At 40.5% G+C, this 23,637-nt stretch overlaps 1 protein-coding gene across 1 annotated transcript in view; it reads left to right on the top strand.

Moving 5' to 3' along the window:
• The first annotated feature begins 921 nt into the window (after positions 1-921).
• Positions 922-23,637, top strand: part of PPP2R2C (protein phosphatase 2 regulatory subunit Bgamma) — a 194,571-nt gene continuing 171,855 nt past the window's right edge. The window contains exons 1-2 of the mRNA XM_033059423.1: positions 922-1,095; positions 1,283-1,363. Of these exons, the coding sequence (XP_032915314.1) occupies positions 1,080-1,095; positions 1,283-1,363 (97 nt within the window). The 5' untranslated portion in view covers positions 922-1,079. The remainder of the gene's footprint in view (positions 1,096-1,282; positions 1,364-23,637) is intronic.

Genomic DNA, 23,637 nt, shown 5'->3' with positions numbered 1-23,637 from the left:
GAACAGAACAATTAATGTACCTTTACATTTCCCTTCTGACATGTTTTTGGGGTGGAAGTCTCTAAAAATAAAGGCATTTATTAACATATATTTGCTCTAGCTGACTGTTTCAATGTTTTATAATTTGCCATATCCCTAACCATTTCCCACTGAAGGCAAAGGTCATTGCACAGAGTCCTTTAGACTTACTTGGTAGCAGATTTGATTTCTTACTAACCTCTCAGGGATGTTGTAAAGACAGTTGTGTATCCATAGGGGCTCATGGACTAGATGAAGACCACTGTCCAGCCTTGCAGTGCATATATACCCAGACAGTTTATGTGGCATTTGCAGCCTTAATCAGTACGCCTTTTTTTTTTTTTTCCCCTTTTCTTCTGTGATTTCAGGATTTTATTTGGAGTGATTTTAGCAAGTTTTGGTCCATTTCACTGTCCATCTAGCCCAACTGGGACGGTAAGAGAACTGAGGTGAATGCTATGGGGCAAACGCAGCCGTGGTGAGGCGGGAGCAGAACTAGGGCAGTGGGTGCCACTAGCATTGGGTGCCACTAGCATTGGGTGCCACTGGCAGTGGGTGCCACTGGCAGTGGGTGCCCGGTGTGCGGTGTCTCCCCCAGGGATGTGCGTTCACGCTGCGGGGGCAGCCGGGATGCGCGCCCGTGTGCTCGCCAGGCTGCCCGCATCCCAGGCACGGGCGGCGCCTGACGGGGAGCTCCCACGGACACGGGACGGGCAGCAGGGAGGGCTCTCCTGGCTGGGGCGAGGCCAGGCCGGGGCACCGCCTGGGGTCGCCTCGGGCCGCTCGGTGCCGGAGCGCTCTCGCACCTGCGGGGCCGCGGCGGGGCTGGCGCTGCCGGGCGCGGCGGGTCCTGGCGAGGCTGCGCCGCCTCCGCCGGGAGCTCCGGGCGGAGCCTTCCCTCCTTCCCGTCCTCCCTCCCCCGGCTCCCCGAGCACCCCGAGGCAGCGGCGGCTGCCTGCTCCCGCTCCGCTGGGAGGAGGAGGAGGCGCCCGAGCCGCGGGCGCTGGGAGCGAAGCAAAGAACAGTTGAGAGCGGTGGGCGCATTCCGGAGGGCAACACCCATGTCCCACAAACAGGGTATCTGGAAACGCGCTCCTTCCCCCGGCACTCGCTGTCCCCTGTCATGCTCCGTTCCCTTCTCAGCCCCCTCCATCTCTGCTCCTCACTCTCTGCTTCTCCCCCGCCGCCGCTCCCCTTGTCCCCTGTCCGCGCGGTGTCCCCGCTGGCCCCGTGCCCGACTGACTGTGCCTTTCCTCCTGCCCAGCCGGCGGCCCCCCGGGCGAGAGCGCGGCTGACTGGTGCCTCTACCAGCTCAATGGAGCAGCCGAGTTCGAGGTCTCTGAAGGTGAGTCCAGGGATGCTGAGGGGGGCGCGTCGCTTGGCCCGCTGTCCCGGCCGGCAGCGTGCGGGGAAACGGGGCTCGCCGGTGGGAGAGACCCTGGCAGCGTGTGCGCAGGGGCACGTGTGGAGGTGGGCTGGCAAAGGGATATCTGCCGGTGGTTTGCATGTTCCAGACCTTGTGAAAGTGTCTTGGCTCGTTTTGTTTTGGCTTTTTTGGGGGAAAAATTCTTTTTTTTGCGTGTAGCGGCTTAGGTGGCATGAGTCCTTTTGGTCTTGGTGTCAGTGGGTGCTGATGCCAGGTGGGCTGAAAAGTTTTCTGGCCTTTTTTCATTCCTTAACTTCGAAGAAAAAGTCACCTGGAAAGTTTTGTTTCTTAATGTTCTGTGATCTGAAGAACAGTCTTCGGGGGTCAGGGCAGGAAAGTCTCTCCACTCTATTCAAACCGTGTGTGGTTTTGAACATGCAGAGTATTTAAACTTAGGTGTGAACCTGTGTTTCCCAGGTTGCCAGATGTGTAGTGTGCAGTGCCCATGAGCATCTTCCTTTGACATTGCTTGCCAATGAGTTAAGTAGAGCTAAGACCTCATCTCGATGGTTTTGGTCTGCTGGGGTTATGTATTTCTAAGAAGTGTGTATTTAGTCTTTGTAAAGGTTTAAAATGCATCAGAAGTTGAGTTAGACTGAAAAACTTTCCAATACTGAGGAAGGTGGCACACTGTAATAGATTGGCTTCAAATTCAACATTAAGGAGAGCTTTAAAACAGGAAAGCACTGGAATACAGGAATTAGATAGGTAATGAAATCTCACTCATTTAAGATATTTAATGTTTGTTTCACAAACATACATTGAAGAGATAAAGCTGCAGATCTTGCCTTGGGGGAAAACAGAAAAATTACCTGTTTGGTGTTTCTTCAGCTATTGTCCATGATCCTTTGGGATTTGAATGTTTGGGTTATGTCTTGCTTTTTTCTGTTTGGAGAAGTGATTTAAACCTCAGTGTACTAACAATAAGCTATAGCTTGATCGAGGTTTTGGACTAAGTTTTCTTTCAAATTATTCCATGGTGATTTATATTTCAAGGTGTGCTTATTAGTGTGTGTAATTACTGACAATTGCATACTAAAGCATTTATCAAAAGATGTTGTGATTTTTTTTGCCTATGTGATTTTTTTTTTTTGGTGAAACTGCATACCAAACCAGATGTGATGACGATAAATGGGGGTGGAAATTATATCCGTGTGAGGGAGTGTAATGAGTGAGTGACAGCATTTCTTAGGCATCACAGAATGCTGAAAATGAGCTTTAGGTTGGCATTTACTTTCATTTAAAGATTTGAATGAGTAGAATATGCTTCTTAACCTCATTTGTCTGGGTAAATACCAGTGTTTCAGCACTGCTTTGAGATGATAATGTTTTTTCTCAACAGGTGTTTTATTCCTTTGATTTTTTCGGTCATCTCTTTTCACAGGACATGATTTTTTAAAAATTACTTTGCTAAGCCTGACTTCAGTTCCCTTTAAAGCCGGCAATTTTTGGATTCCCAATTTTATTCCACAACTTAAATAGGAATCTTTCATGTTTTTTCTTTACTCAACATGGAAATATGTGAAATTCAGAGACCAAGAAACAAACTGAAGCAATGCAATTTGATAACACAAACTGTAGAATCAAAGTCATCTGGAAGTAGTAAACCCTGTTTGTGTTAATAGTATTGTATATAGATATGTCATGTATTTTCCAGAGTACATGCTGGCTATTAATGCCACTTATATCTAGGAACACGTACAGCAATATAATCAGCACACTTAGCAGAAGTGAAAAGTAGTTCTAAGAAAAGTCCATGGTGGTAGGTGACTTTACCTCTTTTGCTTGACAGTGTTTTTGGATAAAGTCCAAACCTTTTCCTTGCCTCTAAAATAAATTACACAGAGCTAGACAGAATCTTTAGTTTAAAATGGATTGTTCCTATGACTTCCATCACAGACTTTCTTTTCTCTCTTTATCCCAGTTCTTTTTACGTTTCAGAAAGGCCATGACTTGTAATTGCAGCTGCATTTGTTAGGATCACCTAACTGATGGAAAAAAGTATGGGTTTATCTATAGTAAATATTATAGTGTGATTTATATATCTAGATAGATATCTGTGTATATAAACATTTGCTTATTAATGTTGTAAGTTCAGTTAGTCTTCTGGGCATCTCTTGTTGCTTTTGCTATTGAATGCTTGCATTGACCTTGTGGTGCCCTATCAGTTAGACTTCAGAATTGTGTTCTGCAACATTTCTGTCTTAGCCTAAGGAAAAAAAAATATTCCTTTTCCAAAAATAGATGTGTTAGATGAAAAACATTAATTTGCATAACAGAAAAGCAAAATTGCATATTTTAAATGCAAGGAAAATAGAGCATAGTAAGTGAAATATCACAATCAAAGCCAAGATAATCATGTTTGATTTAGTCTTGCTGCCTTGAAACAAAATCCTATTTCAAATATTGCCACTTCTATAATTTACGTCTAAGTGCAAAATATATTTTATTCATGCTAAAAATCTCAAAGCACTTTGCTCACAGTAAGTGCAGCCTCACAAAAGCTGTATGAAGAACAGTATTAGTGTATCCATTTACAGGCTTCAAGAATGAAATATAGACGTTAAGCATGTGATTTTTTTAGAAGCTGAATGTCAACTATTAAGCAGATAGCAACCTGGGACTTCTGAAAAGTGAAATAGTTTGCTCTGTGTCCAGTGATCTGTTAGACTGTTAATAGGATTGCTTAATCTAGAGCCTTTGCTTTAAGTTCCAAATCACAATAACTTCTTGCAAACTGTGTAAGTTAAAGCATGTTTGAAATATTTTAGGTTGTGAATTCTAAGCTGGCATTATGTTATTCTAGATATGAATGATTATATGTTAAATGAAAAGTTTCAGTCAAAGTTTCATTTTTAGTTTTCACTCTTAGTTACCTCATCAAAGACTTGAGATTGGTTTACACTGTAAATTTTCTTTTCATCTATTTTGTAAGTTAATGCTCTTGAGTGGTTGAAAGCTCCGTTAGCATCTGTTAGCCTTGAGAATTGCAATGTGAACTTTCCTATTACCTTATGCTGCTGTAACATTCTCTTTCATTTATGAGTAATTTGGGAGAGATTTATTGAGAAAATGGGTAATCTACTGTTTTGTTATGGATGTGCAGTTAAACAATGTACTATTTTAAGGAACTAGAAGACTTGTGAACTGATTAATATGAGTTTAATCACCATCAGGTTTCTCTCCAATAGCTTTTTGTTTACTGTAGTTTTCAATCAAAGACAGTAAATCTGGATTTGGTTCAGTACTGTCTTTTCCATTATTTCACCAATTCCATAGAAATCAATGTGATTGCACAAGCTTACAACTAAAGCAATGGTCTTGTGAGTCATGTGTTCATTAGCAAGGTCTAATTAAATAGGAAGTCTCATCTGTAGATGCTTTCATTTCCCAGTCCTTTTGTGGCAGAATCAAATAAGTTATTTTTCCTTAGTCTTTTACAAAAAGACACGGTAGCAGTCCTTTTCTTAGCCCTTCACAGTTTGCCAAGATTTCTTTCAAAGGATCATCACCGTGAATGGATGTTGTATTTCCATCTTAGTTGGGTGCTGTCCTTTACAGAACTGGGATTACAGTTGTCCAATTTGGACATCACAGAATCACAGAAAATGCCAAGTCGGAAGGAAGGGACCCACAAGGATCACTGAATCCACCTCTTGGCCCCACACAGCAGCATCCTCAAGAATCATGTGCTGGAGAGCATTGTCCATACTCTTCTTGAACTCTTATTGAGCACTGCCCTGGGGAGCCTGTTCCAGTGCTTAACCACTGTCTAGATGAAGAACCTTTTTCTAATATCCAACTTAAACCTTCCCTGACACAACTTCAGGACATTCTCTGAGGTCCTGTCGCTGTCACCACAGAGCAGAGATCAGTGCCTGTCCCTCCTCTCCTCCTCATGAGGAAGCTGTAGCTGCAGTGAGGTCTCCCCTCAGTCTCCTCAGGCTGGGCAGACCAAATGACCTCAGTGACTCCTCACAAGGCTTCCCCTCAAGGCCCTTTACCATCTTCACTGCCCTCCTTTGGACACTTTCTAACAGCTTTATATCTTTCTTACATTGCAGAGCCCAAACTGCCCCCAGCACTGGAGGTGAGGCTGCCCCAGAGCAGAGCACAGCAGGACAATCCCCTCCCTGGCCTGGCTGCTGATGCTGTGCCTGATACCCCCCAGGACAGGTGACAGTCCTCCTGGCTGCCAGGGCACTGCTGACTCATGTTCAACTTGCCACTGACCAGGACCCCCAGGTCTCTTTCCATGGCACTGCTCTCCAGCATCTGAGTCTCTGTACATTCAGGGTTGCCCCATCTGAGGTGCAAAATCTGGCACTTTCCCATGTTCTGGTCATATGATTGGTGATTGTCCAGCCCTCTCATTTGCTGAGGTCCTTCTTGCAGGGCCTCTCTGCCTTTGAGGGATTCAACAGCTATTCCCAGTTTTGTATCATCTGCAGACTTCCTCAGTATCACTTCCAGCCCTGCATCCACATCATTTATGAAGATGTTGAAGAGCACAGGGACAAGGATGCAGCCCTGTGGAACCCACTAGTAACAGGTCCCCAGTCTGATGTCACCTCATCATGCTCCACCCATGAGCCAGTTGCTCAACCATCCCATGATGTGTTCATCCAGCTGTGTGCTGGACATTTTGTCCAAAAAGATCTTCTGAGACTTGAAAGCTTTACTGGAATCCAAAAAGAAGACATCAACTGGCTTCCCTTGATCAACTAAGTGGGTTACTTTATCATAAAAGGAAATCAGGTTTGCGAAGCAGGCCTTTCCTCTTGTGAAACCCCGCTGGCTGTGACTGATGACTGTGAGATGTAGTGAGCGGAGCTGTGATTTTTCTGCAGACCATAATTCTGCTTTTATTCAAAGGAAATCAAAATGCTTGAAAGGGATTGATACTCCCCTTCCTCACCCCAGTGCACATTTACAGAATCAGTGTCCTGGTTTGGAGTGTAACCCAAGACACACAGCATCAGTTATGTTGGAAAAGACCTCTGAAATCGAATCCAACCTATGACTAAACACACCCATGTCAACTCAAACATGGCACCAAGTGCCATGTCCAGTCTTAAACAGCCTAGGATGCTACCAGGTTGCATACAGTGCTGTAAGGTGTGTCACAGGGCTTGTGTGTACTCTGATAGCCCCTCTGGTTCCATGTATGTGGGTAATACAGTTATCCCAGTCCTACCTCACACATCCCTGTCTATACATTCAGCAAGTCCCTGGATTTCATCCATCCTTTACTTTGCACTGACATACTGGTGTTTGGGGTTGATTAACCATCACAGATGTTGGAGAGCTGCTGCAGCACAGGAAAGGGCTTCTGTTTGAAGTGGTGTCATCATAATTTACTCCCATTATAACATTGAATGTAGTTGTGTAAAACCAGACCCAGTAAATGACTCAATAAAACGTGGGTATTTGATTATACTTCTAGTTTTTGCTTCACAAGCTGACATGAAGTTTCAATATGAAAAGTTCAAAGTGATAGGCAAAGAGGAAGGGTTAGAGTATATTGAATCTGTATTTATGGTAGCTTTACTTCTAGTGATACTTTTCAACAATAGTCCATTTGTGATATTTTTATGTGTGGTTTATACATGGCATGGATTTTGTAAAAATCATTAATTCAGCTATTTCTGTAGATTATTATAAAAAAGACTGAACAAAATACTGGTAAGTACATGTACTTGTTATGAAAAGGAAAAGGTGAGTAACTTATTTACATTTTTATTTGTTGTTTCCTATTTTGGTGTTTTGATTAAGAGCTGGTTTGAATTTATGGAATAAATTAATTTTTTGAAGTACATTAAGATGATTTAATTACAGTGATTCATAAAATCCTTATCTACATAGTGTTTCCATTTGAACTTAATTTGAGTGCTAGAGTGTGTTTTCTCACAAAAGTCATTAAATGTCATTTGACCATAAAATAAATACTTGTTAGTTATTTTATTTTGCAAATGTCTGACCAAAGACATTAGCTTCTTTTCAGTAACCTGAAAAGTGGTATTGCTGTTTGGATTAAACTTGAAAAACAGACTAAGCTTCTTTTTTTTTTTTCATTTTACCAGGTTTTCAGATTTTCCTTTTCTAAGGACTTCATACACTCCTCTAACATTCTGTACTTCTTTAATTCTCTGGATCTCAAAAGCCATAAATTGCAGCCTTCATCATCTCAGTTTCCAGAATGTGGTCTTCAGCCAGTTTCCTTTTTGCTTTCTAGTTATAGACTCGCAGAGTCATTTGGGTTAAAAATGATCTCTAAGATCATTGAGTCCAGCCTTTGACCAAACATAACTGCTAAACCTTAGCACTAAATTCCACATCCAGTCCTTTTTTGAGTACTGGCAGTGAAGTGAAGCCACCACTTCTTTGGACAACCCATGCCAATGCTTAACCACTCTTTCAGTGAAGAAATTCTTCTTGATGTCTTGTCTAGACCTCCCCTGGTGTGTCTTGAGGACATTTCCTCTTGTCCTGTCATTTGTTACCTAGGGTAAGAGACTGACCCCACCTGGCTACAACCTCCTTTCAGAAGGTTTTAGGGAGCAGTAAGGTCCCCCCGAGCTTACTTTTCTCCAGACTAAACACACTCAACTCCCTCAGTCACTCCTCCTAAGATGAACTCTGCAGATGCTTCACCAGCTCTGTGCCCTTCTCTGGACACTCTCCAGCACCTCAGTGTCCTTGTTGCTGTGAGGGGCCCAGAATAGGAGACAGAACTCAAGGTCTGACCTCCCCATTACAGGTGTACAATCTGAGTACAGGGGTCAGTCTCTGCTCTGCTCCTGCTGGATAGAAGCTCTGTTGAACATCTTCCTTATTTCACCAAGAATCAAAAACTTTATCATTTCATGGTCACTGTACCCAGAATGGCCTCTGACCACCACATCTCTCACCAACCCCTTTTAAACAGCAGGTCTAGTGGGGCACTGCTTTCTGTTCTGCTGCTTTACATTCTTGGCTGGATTTTCTAGTTTCTGTTGGTTTTACTTTTCCTTCGTTCTCTGTAAGTCTTCCCCCTACATGGGAAATTGCAGGTGGTCTGAGTCCACTGACTGTTGTACTGTTTGACAAAGATGTCTCTCCTCTGTGTCATTGAAGGTCTGCCATTTGCAGCATGTGCCTGCATAGCAAATCTTGCTCTTTTCCCTCTCTCTCAGTCTTTCCAGGTCCATAAGGCTTTCCATGTTATATGATCTTTTCAGTTCCATCCAAATAACCCCTGGCAATTTTAGTTTTATCCATGCTTGGTATTTCAGTCTGCCATATATTTTATGAGGCACTCAGTATATATATATATATATATATATATATATATATATATATATATAAAATAAAAGATGAAATCACACTGTTTTTGGCCTGATTATCCAATTATTAAATTAAAACTCTTGCTTTCAAGTTACCTGGTCCAGAGTTTAATAGGGGCATCTTTCATGCACCCTCTTCCTCATTAAAAACTCAATAATTTAATTCAGGTAATGGTTTTGTTACCAGTAATTGCACTGATGAAGTGAACAGTGATTTCATTTGGCCTGTAGATTTGCTATTTAGAATAATTTTTATATTTAAGTCAAATATTGTCATTCAGTTTGAATAGTGGTGGACAATTTAGAGTATAGAATTGCCTATTCAGTGGTGGCAGCTGAAATACAGAAAAATCACCAGGTCTTCAGAAAGCCTCCTCTTCAATTATAGGTCAAGTCAGAAATCCAGGGTTCCTTTATAGAGATGAATTTTATATAGGGATAGAGAGTACCAATTTTCTGAATTTTCCAATTCCAGTTTAGAAATGTGTGCAGAAATTGCCCAAGCTGTCTTGCAGCGTCTGAAGAACTGATGCCCAGGGAAGTTTTTTCTACTGTGCAAGGATTTTTTAATGTATGAACCTATCAAAGCTGAATGAAATTTCAAGATCAGATTCTTCTATTTCAACCCAGAATTGCAACCCAGAAGCTTAACTTCTGCAAATACGGATTCAGAAGTCATACTGCAGGCCACACAAGTGGAATTGTAATATTCTCATTGACCAGTTCTTTTCTGTAAAATGCATTTTTTAGTAAAATACCGAGAGATTGAAAGCAGAAGTCAATATAGGTTTTTTTTTTCCCCCTTGCATGTTTTTATTGTCTGATGAGAAAATTCCAAAAGTATTTCAAGCTATTCAGGTTTTTTCAACTACCTCTCCCTCACAGTGCGTGACTTGAATATAAACTCATTAAAAATAATTGGCAATAGCTCACAAGTCTGTGTGATTGCCTAATGGTACATGACAAAATCCTGCAACAGTGGAAAGGTATTATTTACTAGTCAGATTCTACATCTTGCCATCTCAGCTGAATTGTCAGGGTTTGGTGATCCAGAAGAGGGAGCTGCCACATAAATTTCTAGCAGTTTTGAATTTAGCAAAGTCTCTTTTAACGCCCCACTATGGAATTTTTATAATTTTTTTTTTATTTATAAGACTGACTCCAGGGCTTTCATGAGATGCTTTTTTGGTCACTCAGTTCATAGTTTGTTGATTTGTAAGGACACCATTAGAGACTTAGTGCTTTAATTTCCTTCAGTTTTTAGTATTAGTTCAGTGTGTGTTTTTAAATATTCTGCTGAAATACCACAGTAAAACCTTTGGTTGACATGATGAATGCAGTCTCTTTTACTTAATCTGCAGAATCTTTTTAAACATAGATGTTTCTGACTAGCCCACCATGGATTTTTAATAGAAGTTTTCTGTAGCACACAGAAAGAACTTTGTGGTGGCTGGTCTTTCTCAGTGCAACTTCATGTGAGACAAAGGTGGCTTCTGAGTCACTGTAGTAATTTTTTCTGTGTAAGGAGTGGCTCTTCTGTCACAGTAAGAATATATAGCTGGTATTTTGAAAATAGCAAAATATATGTAACATAGCAAAGCCAATGTGCTCACTACAATGTGCTTCTAATTTGCTTTCTCTTTGTTTTTTTCCTTTAGCACTGCAGAGAAATTTATAGTGAGTCTATCTATAATTTGTGGGCTACCAAACTAAAGAACAACAAGGTATGAGGAGAAGGCATTAAAACATGTACTGGTTAAAACTTGTACTTATGGTCAGGCATAAGTACAAGCATCCTGAGCATATTTTCAAGTGTGTGATTTAACCTAGGTTCTGATATTGGTTAGCGGAAAACCCTAGATTGCTGCTTGCTGTAATGATAGATATTATCAAAACTATTGTACTTTCAGATTCATTGTTAGCCATTTTGTGTTAAAAACTGATGCAGTGATGTGACTTTGTTTCATGAGGAACTGGAGTATTGAGAAACTGTTGAGGCTTTTTTTTCATCTGCCTAATGTATTCCTTGGGTCTTTTTGTCATTAAAAGCTTAAGAGGATCCTCAGTATTAGAAAACTTGTATTTGTTTCTTATGAAGAAGAGTGAATCCAGCACTGTATTCATTATATATTTGTGGGTGACCAACTTATATATTCTGTGCAAATTTTGAGGTGCTGAACACATCCAGAGAAGGGCAATGAAACTGATGGAATGTCTGGAGCACAAGTCTTTTGGAGGGTGGTTGAGGGAACAGGGTTTGTTTAGCCTGGAGAAAAGGAGGCTCAGAGTGAACCTTTTTACTCTCTGAAACTAGCTGAGAGGAGATTGTAAAGAGGTGGGGCTTTGTCTCTTCTGCCAAGTAACAAGACAAGAAAAATGGCTTCAAGTTGTACCAGAGGAAGTTTAGATTGGTTATTAGGAAAAAAATTTCACTGAAAGGGTGCTCAGGCATTGGGACAGGCTTCCAGGTAAGTGGTAGAGTCACCATCCCTGAATATGTTTGAAAGATGTAAAGATGTGCCACTTCAGGATGTGTTTTAGTGGAGGATTTGGCAATGTGGTGTTAGTAGTGGGAATGGATGATCTTAAGGGTGTCTTCCAATCTAAATGATCCAGCGATTCTCTTTCTGGAGATAAGTATAGGATAGTAAAAGACCTTGTGTTTCTAGTGAAGGGCAAGAATGGAACATTTCATTTGGTATTGACCTTGAATACTCCTGCATGTGGTAGTATCCTGCTGTTGACTTAATTCATATTTCCAATTAGTAAATCTATAACTATGGATGCTTTCATTCATACCTCTATGTAGTATCATCATGTGGCCCTCAGATTATGTATGCAAACTGCTCTTTTAGACAATTTAGACACTACATTGTGCAGTTGTGCACAACGTTCTAATATCTGAATGTGCCAACATGAAGAGCTCTGTAGTTTGCTTTTAGTTATTTTGTAAAATAATTTTGACATTTCTATTTTTTTACATGCTCAGAAATGTATGCACATACGGCTTTTTCTTATGTCTATGCAAGATTTCTTTTGATAAAAATCAAAAGAAAATTATATGACATCAGTGTAGATGTGTTTGACTTTTCCTCCAGGAGGCTTCAGGATAAGTACATAAATGAATACTGGTTTTTAATAAACATAATATTTTGCACATAGCTATTAAAATTGAAATATATGATATTTAAAAATATTTGTATATTTAAAAAACTGATGGCCTATTTGTAAGTTTTTAAGTCTTCCATCAAATACAGTTTCTTTTCAGAATGCATACATTCCCCAGATGCTCTGGTTATGTTTATTTGCAAGCACATTTTATTGCGACTCATGTCACAGTGAATAGAGTTGACAGTTGGGCTTATTGCAGGAATATGCAAAATGTTAACCTCATAAATCTTTCTCCACCTATTGTATTGTGTAATTTTTACAAAATATGCAGAAGTACGGTGCAAGAGACAGTTCCATTATTTTAGTTGAGACCATTTTTGTATTGTGGTTAACGCTGATGTATTCAATTCAGAGACAATTATGTCTAGACACTAACAGGGGCTGTTGATTTGACATTCTATTCATAGAGAGGGCATGTGGCATTCAAAAGTGAGTTGTAAAACTATTCAGCACAGTTGCATTGTTAGTAATGTGCCTTTCCACTTCACACAACTACTATAACTAATTACCATATTTAGTGATCTTGAGATCCTGAAATGAAAATAACCCACAATTTCTCTGGGAGAAACAAACTATATAAATATTCCTTCTCTTTATACCCAGAATAAACTTCTGTGGTATGGCTAGACTTAAAGATGCAAAGTAGCAGTGTTGTCCTTGCAAGACTTGATGGCTTCTAGTTAAATCTGTCTTACTGAGTGATCTTCATGATCTTTGAAATTTTTAATAAAGACTGTTTTTCATCAATGTATGGTTTTGTTTGTCAGATAACTCTTATTTTTGAAGTTTCTCTGATATGTCCTTGTAAACTCTGCTTTGAAATTGATTGTTCATTCTGAAAATATCCCATGCTTGAGATTTCATTTATTTGCAAGAAGCACTAACTTGATGTCCTTGGTAATGGTATACAAAGTAGATATAATTAATTTAAAATAAGAAGAATTCTTATTTTTCATACACTGCAACTTAAAATTGTGGGGTTTTTTCCCTTGAGATTTTTCATGTAGGGCATTTTTGGGGTTTTTTTTGTTTCTTTTTCTGATTTTGTTTTGTTTTGTTTTGTTTTCCTTAATCTTGGCAGGCTGTTACTTTCAGTGTGTGCTGATTCCTCTGTTCTAAACCAGGGCATCACAGCCATATTTTGCTTTGATTGCTTTTTCTGGGTTGAGTTTTTTCTCCCCAAGAATACTTGCCCTAGTGGAATGTCCACTTTTCCATGTAAAAGCTAGAGACCTTGAGAGTCTGCTGAGTGCATTGAGAGTGTAGCTGTGCAGTGGTGTTTCTTCAGAAAGGTGCCACCGTGCCTCAGGATCTGTGACTTTATGTTGCTTTTTGATTTCTCGCTCTCCTTATGCTCCTACACATTAATCAAAAATCTTCATTAAAGCATGATTCCTCTGTTGACTTCTGGAAGTAGCAACTGTGCATTAAAATTTATTTCAAATTAAGAATACTGCAATATTAACTTGGTATTTGTGACTCCTAGTCTGATGATTTTAGAGGCATAATTGTTCAGTGATAATTCCAAAAATGCGCAGAGCTTTGTTAAAGGACTCCCCTTTTCTTGATTATGTCAGATCATAAAATGTATCCATGGAGAAATAGCAAATGGAGTATTTTATGTCAAGAAAAAGGACCTCAAAGTTTAAGCTTCTTGTTTCTACTATGGGACAAATGAGCTAGAGAAGCTTCTCTAGAAGCAGTAAGACCTGTCTCTCTCTCTCCCCACCCTATGCTGAGGTGAGTCTCTAGATCAGTTTGTCACCTCCATTACATGTGAAATGTCAGACCTGTGTGGTCATTGCTTGCTTTTGCTGCAAGTTCAGAAAGTGCCCAGAGCAATGCCTATGCTGGCTGGGGCTGGGCAGTGCTGACCTGGGCAATGCTGATCGGGTAACACTGACCCCCTCACACTCGCTAAGATCACTCTTAGAAAGAGACTCCAAAGCATCTGGCAACTGTGTGAGTATCTCTCTTTCTCTCTGTGTATCCTCTCATCAAATGTCTGAAAGAAAGTATGTATTCAAACCCTGTTGTTAAAGCTGAACAAATAAAGGAGGACTGCAAACCCCAAACTTTCAGTGCCATCATCACATGTTAGTGTTTCTATAGGTACCCTGCCACATTTGACTCCCGGGTTTTATGTGTCTGTGTTTTATTTCTTGTGTATGCAGTGTGACACTCATTGGAGCTCTGTACTTCTCCAGACACAGAGCTGTGCTGCTTCTTTGGTAAGAATACTTAACTATGTAACCATTCACATAGGTTCCTTTTCCTGGAGAAAACCAGCATATGCTTACCTATGTAAATGTAACATTTGAGTTCAGATGAGAGCACAAGTCAAGAAATTCAAAGATAGAGTTCCCACAGCAACCATAATTCAACCTCGTTGCTGTGAAAGCACAAAAGCTCGCTCCAAATACCATGCAGAATGCTGCATGCATGCAAGTCTATGAGACACAGTTACTGTGAGAGCCATAAATTTTAATTTCTAGAGGTATTTATATTCACATTTCATATCTCTTAGTATTACAATCTGTATTTTTTGAAACAGAGCAGAAATGAAAAAATTGAAAAGAGGCCATTTGGATTAGTGTATCTTTTTGCTTTCTTGCAATATACAATTGATTATATTACCATATCTGTCTTTCTCTCTCTGACTTTTATTTTTAAGGGAGTAATATTGAATGTGAAATATAATCTGATCTATTTCCTTATCTAACTCTATTTTTTCTGTGTGTTTATCCCTATTACTAAACCTGCAGCTAATGGGGTCTACCAAGGATAAATAAATGAGATATTTATCTGCATGTAGCCATGCATCATGTTATTCAACTTCATCTGTCACTTAAGGTTTCATTATAAAATATCGCAAAGCATATGGAATGTATTTCTTTACAATATCTCATAGGACACTTTTGCTTTCTTTCTTTGCCAGCAAAGTCTGCTGATTTGGTCATCTTACACATGTTTAGACAGTTAGTGAAGAGGTGGAAGTGTCCTTGTTTTGAATTTATATTTTTTATTAAGATAGATGTAAATATTTCAATTATAGTACTTAATGAACACAGCAAGTGTTTAAAAATAGTATCTACAGGATTTCCAGAAACTGGTTGGCTGAAATATCTGTATGATGTTTCTTAGCCTTTCAGGTGTGGCCGGTGGAGAGAGAGACCATGATGTTTGAAGATTGGTATATTAGCTCCCATTCCCATGGGTGATTATTATATCTGTAGGCTGGATTGAGTATTCATGATTGTTTTGAAAAATTCCCTTTGACTGTGGCATATGCTAATACCTCATAATTTATTTGGAAAAAACCCCACAGCATAACTGCACCTCACCAGTTATTTAAAACAAAATGAAGAAAGGGCAAATGACACAAGAAGGTTCATGATAAGAGTTTGTCTTCAGTAAACTACAAAAAATTAATTCAGACTTCATCTAGTTTCTACCAGACTGATTTTTCTCAACCCTCCATCACATCTTAACCTGCTATATGAGCCTTTTTATGGACAGTCTGGGCAGAGCTGAAAGACTGATTGGATGTGAAAATGTTCTCCTTGGGAAATCTTTGGATCCTGCCCTTCCCAGATTGTTAGGCAATCTGCTCTAGGAAACCTGTTTTGACAGTGCCTGTTATCTCTGCTCAGCAGAGTCCTATAGGGACCATCACTGCCTACCTCAGAGCCAGGGTTAGGGGAATTCACTCTGCATCCCACTGCCTTCCCAAAGCTTTATTGCTCCATTTCATTGTGTTCAAAAGCCAGTTAGGAACTGCACACATATTACTGTACATGTGTCTAAAATAAAGTTGTTAATGTATATGAAATGCAGGTTTTCTTGTGTAAGAATTTATAACCTGAAATTTGAACTCCATCTGGAAATGAAAGCATTCACAACGACTCAACAATTTCTTACTAGGTAAGCACATGAAGATTAATTAAATTCTGGCTGCCATCTGATCAAGAGTTGGTCTAGTCTTTCCACAGTGACTTCACTGTGTCTGAATTCTGTGAAATGAGGAAGGGGAATTGTGAACCATGACAGTTCTTCAAGGTAGTGTCCTGGTGTTCGAGTGGAGTCCTGGATAAAACTTGATTCATAAGGCTCTATGTCCCCCTGAAACAAGAAGATGAATACTTTGGATGTAGGTTTTGGGTAAGAACTGTGTTGTGATCATAAGCTCCCATCAACATCCTTACAAAATTTCTTTTTCCAATTTGTATAGCTAATATTTGGGGCTTCTCTGTAGTGTGAATAGTTACAAGGATGGTTTTGTTTTCTTCTTTCTGTCCTCTTACATGTAGTAGTTGTTTTAGTATTTGAATTGAAATAAATAATGGTAAACTTCAGTGAAAACTAGGAACTGCAGACTGATAATTTGAGATAACTGGAACAGCAAAATATTTCCACTTGAAATTGATCTATCTGTAGTAAATAGAAATACATAAATAGACACAGGACCTAGAAAACACTAAGTTTACATTTGTGTTCATTATAAGTTGATCAATAAGTGCTGCTGGATGACTTGATGTAGTTATTTTATACAATTAATCACTGTGCATACAGGCTCAGGGAAGAGAAATGTACAGTCAATACTGCCAGGAATTCCTGGTAATTGTGACAAGCTCATTTTGTTTTGAGGTGATGGGGGAATGTCCACACAGGGGTCCTGTGGGACAAAAATGCCTCTATGGGAAACTGCTTTCTGTGTAGTGGCAAAAGTGCCTGGTGTTGGGAACGAGGTCATAGTTTCAACATTTACTACCATCAGAGGAGAAGGTTGGTGTAACTCTACCTATGCATGCATTTTTCCTCCAGCATGTAACTTCCTCTGTGTGCATGTGTCCCCAAAGACATGGATTTCCTAATGGAACACAGGACTGTGATGAAAGTGGATGGCCATGCCACCTCGCAGCTCTCAATGGAAATGAAAATTTCCTTGGTGGGATTAAAACCATCTGCTTGCATCATGGCTTGTTAGGTATGAGATAGGATTCGACGTTAAATATGTTAGTCACTCTTAGTAGATGGAGGGTTGGTATGTGGAATATGCTGTCCCATATGTTAAAGATTTTTGTCCTTTCTCTGCACTTGAAAATAGGTATTTTTTTCAATTACAATGAACTGGAAAGAGGTAACTTTTAAAAGAAATTTCAGTTTAATTTTTAAAGAATTTTCCATATTTTACATTTACCTGCACACGTTCTATTCGTTATCTCTGATAGGAGTTGACCATTCTCTGTTGTTGAAGGTAATACAGTTCCTTTTGCAGGATTATATTTCCAGTTACCAACTTTGACCAACTCCTAACTAACCATTGAGGCTAACAATTTCTTTTTTTCCCCTGGATTGGCTTCAGGGTGATTTTTCAGAGAAAAATCTAGTTAATCTAGCTTTGACCCTAAGCCTCACAGGAAAATTCCTGGTATCCTTTTACTCATTAAAAGAAGAAAGAATTCCATCAACCTCTCCTTGAAAAAGTACTTGCATGGTTTGAAGGAGGAACTTCAAATTGACAATGATCAATTTGACTATATTCAAGAGTGTCTTTGACTGTCCCTGTGAATACCCACTCTTCTTTCACCGATTTATATACCTCTGAAAAATGATTGTTTAAATAATCTCACGTAAATGTTGGTAGCAGTGGGTAGACAGAATTTTTCCCCCCCTTTTCTGTTAACTCAGCATACAGGGAATTTCCCTCACGTAGAACTGAATTGACATTTCAGTAATTGCAATTCTGGTCTGATTGGAATCAGCGATCATTTTTGGTATTGGAGTCTTACAACTTTCTGTTCTCTTTGAATTGTATTCTTTCTGTCTGCTGGAAAGGGGCTGAGTAGAGGAAAAATCAGTGTTTGATTTGACAGAGCAGATACTGGCCATAAAGAGTACCTTGGAAAAGGATACCTGGATTGAAGGAATGGACTGGCATTGTGGAGATCAGGTGTAAAGGAAATCAGAAATCTGAGAGTGTGGAGGACACTGGTAGTACTTGGTCATTCCAGTTACAGTAATTTCACGATTATAAGCTGCACCATTTTGACTAAAATTTTGGTCCGAACCTGAAGTGCGGCTTGTAATCAGGTTTGGCTTATATATGGACAGAAAAAAAAAGTTACTGTCTTAATTTGGAGGACAGGTGTCTGCTGAGGAAGGCAGGAACTTCTCTTTGAAATGGAGAATATAAACCCCCTCCCTCCAAATTACAGTAATTTCACGACCATAAGGCGCACCGGACTATAAGGTGCACCCCCCGGGAGCCGGCACATTTTGCAACTTTGTAGATCAGATAAGGCGCACCGGTCTATAAGGCGCACCGGGTTTTTTTTTGCAGCGAGGCTCCGCCCCCAACTCCTCCCGCGCGCTTGCTGGCCGAGGCCCCGCCTCAATCCGGCAGCCATTGGCTCCCGGGCCTGCCTGTACCCGGCAGGGCCGGGCTATGCCCACCGCCGCTCCGTGCAGCATCCCCAGGGCCCCGCTGTTCTGGGAGTTCCCTGGCGCTCCGGGTGACCCAATGCCGGCAGGCTTGCCCCGTGCCACCACTGCCCCGATTCCAGCTGCTTGCCCCCTCCCCGTGCGGCAGCCGCTCCGATTCCGGTGGCTTTCGCCGCCCCCGCACAGCGGCCGCTGTGATTCCGGCGGCTTTCGCCCTTCCCGCATGGCGGCCGCTGTGATTCCGGTGGCTTTCGCCCCCCCCCGCGCGGCGGCCGCTGTGATTCTGGCGGCTTTCGCCCCCCCCGCGCGGCGGCCGCTGTGCTTCCGGCGGCTTTCACCCCCCCCACGCGGGGGAGGCCCCGATGCCGGCGGGGACGGCCCGCCCCGCGCGGGGGAGGCCCCGATGCCGGCGGGCCCGCCCCGCGCAGGGGAGGCCCCGATGCTGGCGGGGACGGCCCGCCCCGCGCGGGGAAGGCCCCGATGCCGGCGGGCCCGCCCCACGCAGGGGAGGCCCCGATGCCGGCGGGGACGCCCCGATGCCGGCGGACCCGCCCCGCACGGGGGAGGCCCCGATGCCGGCGGGCTCGCACTTCCGGGGTGGCAAATGTCGCAACTTTGTAGATCAGATAAGGCGCACCGGACTATAAGGCGCACTTCCGGGTTCAGGGAAAAATTTTTGTCATAAGGGTGCGCCTTATAGTCGTGAAATTACTGTATTATAATTTTGAAATCAAGGGGCTTTCAGGCACAGATATGGGAATTAAGAATAACAGTTATTTTCTGGGGAAATTAAAATAGAAATACAGTACTACAAAGAAACAAACCCCAAACCCTGACAAAGTCAGAGTACAACCTGACACCCTGTCAGGCAGGGTGTTGGTAGCAGTCCCATTAAATGGTGGCTGCATCCTCCTGCAGTGACAGATGTGGTTCAGTTGGAGCAGTGCTCCTGCAGAAGGTGCAGTTTCCCTCTAAATGTCCAGTGGTGATGTGGAGAAATCCGGTTTTCCTCTGGAGTCCAGTGGAGAAAGGGACTGCCTTAGTGTCCCAAAACCTCTGTTTTTATCTTGGTAAGAAATGTTGGGCTCTTCCCCCTGGCTGGAGCAACTTCCAATGGGATGCAGTAATTTTATCAGTCCCACAGTGGGACTCAATGGGCCATTAGCAGAAAATGATTCCCTGGAGGAAGGATGGGTTGTGAAAAGATAAAGAACAATGCCCTGCCTGGTTTCAATGGATGGCCCATTAGCAGAATATATCCCACGGAGATAAGGATCACTGCCCCCACCTTCAACAGATGGTGATAGAACAGATACCTTTTATCACACTCTGTATTGTAACGTGTGGCTTAAAATCAGGTGCGGCTTATGTATGGACAAAGAACGAAAAGTTGCTGAAACCCAGAAGTGCGGCTTATACTCAGTGCGGCTTGTAATCGTGAAATTACTGTACATGCTGATGCTGCCTGAACAGAGACTGGGAATGAGGTGAACACATAATTTTGTTTTGAGGTGACAGCTGCCCTGTGGGACAGAAATGCCTATATGGGAAACTGCTTTCTGTGTAGTGACAAGGGTATTAGGTATAAGGTATTAGGTTTGCTGTCATCTAATGGAATGTTTCCTTTTTTTTTAGAACTTGGAAATTTTTACTGTTGAAAACCTTCTCAGAAGCACTTCTCAATTTCTGTATCAAGTGTGTAAGTGCCTGTGCAGCCTGATTTAAATGCCTGACACGTGTGCATTGTAGTATAATAATTATATTATGATGCTGGTTTAATTTTCACCCAGTTGAGCAGATGAATCAGAGTAGTGAAATGCAGAATACTGTTCTATAAGCTGTGTCTGATCTATTGCAAAAATTGGAAGACATGTTGTTGGCATTCTGGAGAGCTGGAATCTCTTTCCCTGTAGCGTAGTTTCTGTGCAAGGTGAGAAGCAGTGCCCTTAAAATGTGTTGTCCCTAATCATGTGGTTTTAGTTTTCAGGTATCTGGGTTGGGATACTGAATTGCTGAGTAGGCGCTCTTACAGTCAGTGGAAATCCTGTACAGAAAGGTATAAACTATAGAAAGTATAAGGGATGGGGCCACACAATGAGTAGTATGGAGGAAACAAGACAACTGTAGGTATGACATTAAGTGAGTTATATCCTTTTTGTGTGTTGAATAAACTAAAGTTAAAATTTTTATGATCCCAGCGTGGAGCAGCATTGAGTTACATACTGAAGTTTTTAATTTCTGGTTATTTGCATTTGCACTGCTGGCAAAAAACTTTTTAAGAATTGTGAGTATGAGGGAGAAGGAGAGACTTCACATAACTACAGAAATAAACAATAATTTTGGATAAAAATGGCTTGCTTTACAGAAATATTTAGGATGAAAAAGAGTACATTAAGGAAATAGGTTGAAGTAAATATCTTCTCACATAGTCTCTTGCTAATTAAAAAAAATACTGTTTTAGCATCTTAATTTTTTTCCCAATTGCCTTTAGTTGCCTCATGTGTATGCACAAATGCAAGAAAACAACTGTGTGAACAAAGAAAATGAAAATGAAAGGTACTGGAGCTTTTGGATAAATACTTAAAAAATGCTATAAAAGACAAAATTAAATGAAAGGGATATAATTTTCACAAATTTCAAATGTAATCATGTTATGTCATAATTTTATAGGGTGTTAGCCTTATAACAGTAGTTGTGAAAAATAAAGTCAAATTTAGAATGTCACATTTCACGTGTAAACTATATTTGATAATAATACATATAAAATAATAATTATATTTACAGTTAAAAAAATCAAATTTGTGAAAGTTAGCTGCTGTGACAGTCTTGTGGCTTTGAAGTTCTAAGTGACTGCAAAATTAAAATGATGTGAGCAATGAATCTGGGGGTTTAGATGCGAAATAAAAACTAATTACTGGGTTCAAGAGGTTGTCATACTTCCTTTGTATACCTAGCATTAAGTAGCATTTTGCAATAATGATGCTTAATACATCCAGGAATGCAAGTGAAGGATCTGAAAACTAAGATGCAACATATCAGATTGATTAATGCATTATGAAGCAGTACAAACAATTTCAACTAAACTTAGTAAATTTTTGTTGCTTTCCTGTTGATTTTTTTTCTGTTGGTTAATTTGCAAAATTCAGAAAATCTCATCAAGTATCTCTATCATTGTTACAATGTCACAAGGTTCTACTGTCATTGTCTGCAGGTGATAATAATTAATATTTAAAAATGCAGTTACTTTACTCTTTTATAAAAAAAGGAGAAAATAATTTTAAAAATGAATTCTATCCTAATGGGACTCAATTTAGAACCTGCTGAATGCTAAAGTAAAACTTTCATTGACTTCAGGAGGAGCAGAAATCTGACTTTTCATATCAATTCTTGCTGACGAGGTGATAGCTGTTTTTCTGCAGGGAACAGTTGTAAAGTATTGCTGGAAACCATGAAGTCGTAGCTGCTGGCTTTGTTCCCCTCTTTCGGGTGGGATTTGGGGATATAGAACATAGATACCTCTCTTTTCTGAAAATCCTGAAATGTCTGTTAAATCACAGCTTTTCAAATCCTCCCAGAGGAGATTTGCTCAGGATTTTCTTTCTTTTTTAAAATACATGCAGTAGATGACAAGTAGTAAAATCAGAAGGGTTATTTGTTGTGTTTTTATGGTTGAGGCTGTCATATCATGTTTGCAGACCTGTCAGTGGTCAGTCAGCACTGCCTGAAGTCTCAGAGGTCAGCGTGTGAACGCTGTGCAGGGGCTGTTTGTGCTGCTGATGGCAGAGAGGGGGCTTGGGTTGCATTATGATAATTTGCGTTATTCAAGCGGGAATTCTGATTGCTGCAGCTCAGATCACTTCTAACGTGACAGGCATGTCGTGTGTTTAATTATGAGATGTGCTGCTGGGAAGAGAGCTGGGGTGGCTGGAGTGTGATATGGCACGAGCAGTGCGGGCCATGCTTGCTCAGACAAATGCATTGTTGTGCTGGGCCCCTTTGCCACCCCATTCTGATGCTGTTCTTGGTTTGCGTCAGGTTGTTTTTCACAGATAGGTCCAGCAAAGCAACAATATGTCATGTATAGAAGGAAAATCTAACTGGTAGGTGGCCAGTATGGGGTAAGGTTAAAGTCTGTGTCCTTGAAATACTGAGAAAATACAGCAACAGATGTGCAGGATTTAAACTGATTATTATTCCAGTCCTGTAGATGTAGACAGATAATTAAGATGTCATTTTTACAATGTCTTCATCTGCAAAAAGTTTGATCTTCTACAGATAACTTTTGATACAGCATTTGTTTTTTGTTCACATATTCTGTTAGATTTTTGTATTCCTCAAGACATTTCTTTTTTGAATTATGTAAATATTTTTCTAGAATCTTACCTGTTTTTTTAATTTCTCCATCTTCTTAATTCTTTATTTAAGATGGTTAGAACTGTACCGGTAGCCACTTCTTTTTTCCATGTTGTCATGCAGAGTATGTTATATTTTCTTGGATGCAATAATCAACATTTCTTTTCTTTATTCCAAGAGCTGTGGAAGTACATTTTCAGTGGTACAGGTCTTACAGAAGATGGAAACTGCTGACCCAAGGCTACAATTACTATACATTTTACCTAACTATAAAAATATTTAAACTTTTCTTGAAGACAGAGCTTTTTGGCAGGAAGATAGGGTGATTAAAAACATGTATAATAAATGCAGGTAGCACCCACAAAAATTCATCCAGCTCTGTGAAGTCCTGTCAGTCTTTGGATCTAAGTCAGAGACAGAATTTAGTTCTTGTCAGTCAGTGATAGCTGTGGCCACGTGAGATGGGCTTTGTGCACATGGACCTGCAGAGATGTGAAGCTATGTGCTAACTCACCACCCAGTCACCTCCAGCTGCTCAGTGTGATTCAAATTCCTGATGGAATCATGTGCAGCAAAGTCTAGATTAATTGTAACTTTAATGAGCACTATTCTGTCATTATTTAAAATTTTCCTTTCAGCATGATACTGTGTAAATATACTAATGTATATATAGACATATATAAATATAATATGGAAATGAATTAGATTTTATGCAAAAACTTAGGGCTCAAGGCTCCCAGCATTTCTGAGTACACTGGATTTCAAGGGTAGTTGTCTGCATTCACTATCATGGTGTTCTAAACATCAGGAACAACCTTTAGTAGATTCAAAACAATAACTGCTTTTAAAAAGAAATATCAGAGCCCTCATTTTACAGCTTTTTAATATATACTGTACACC

Source organism: Catharus ustulatus, chromosome 5 (assembly GCF_009819885.2).
Source record: "Catharus ustulatus isolate bCatUst1 chromosome 5, bCatUst1.pri.v2, whole genome shotgun sequence".
In the NCBI taxonomy this organism is placed as follows: Eukaryota; Metazoa; Chordata; class Aves; order Passeriformes; family Turdidae; genus Catharus; species Catharus ustulatus.
This window is presented reverse-complemented; position numbering and strand designations above follow the sequence as displayed.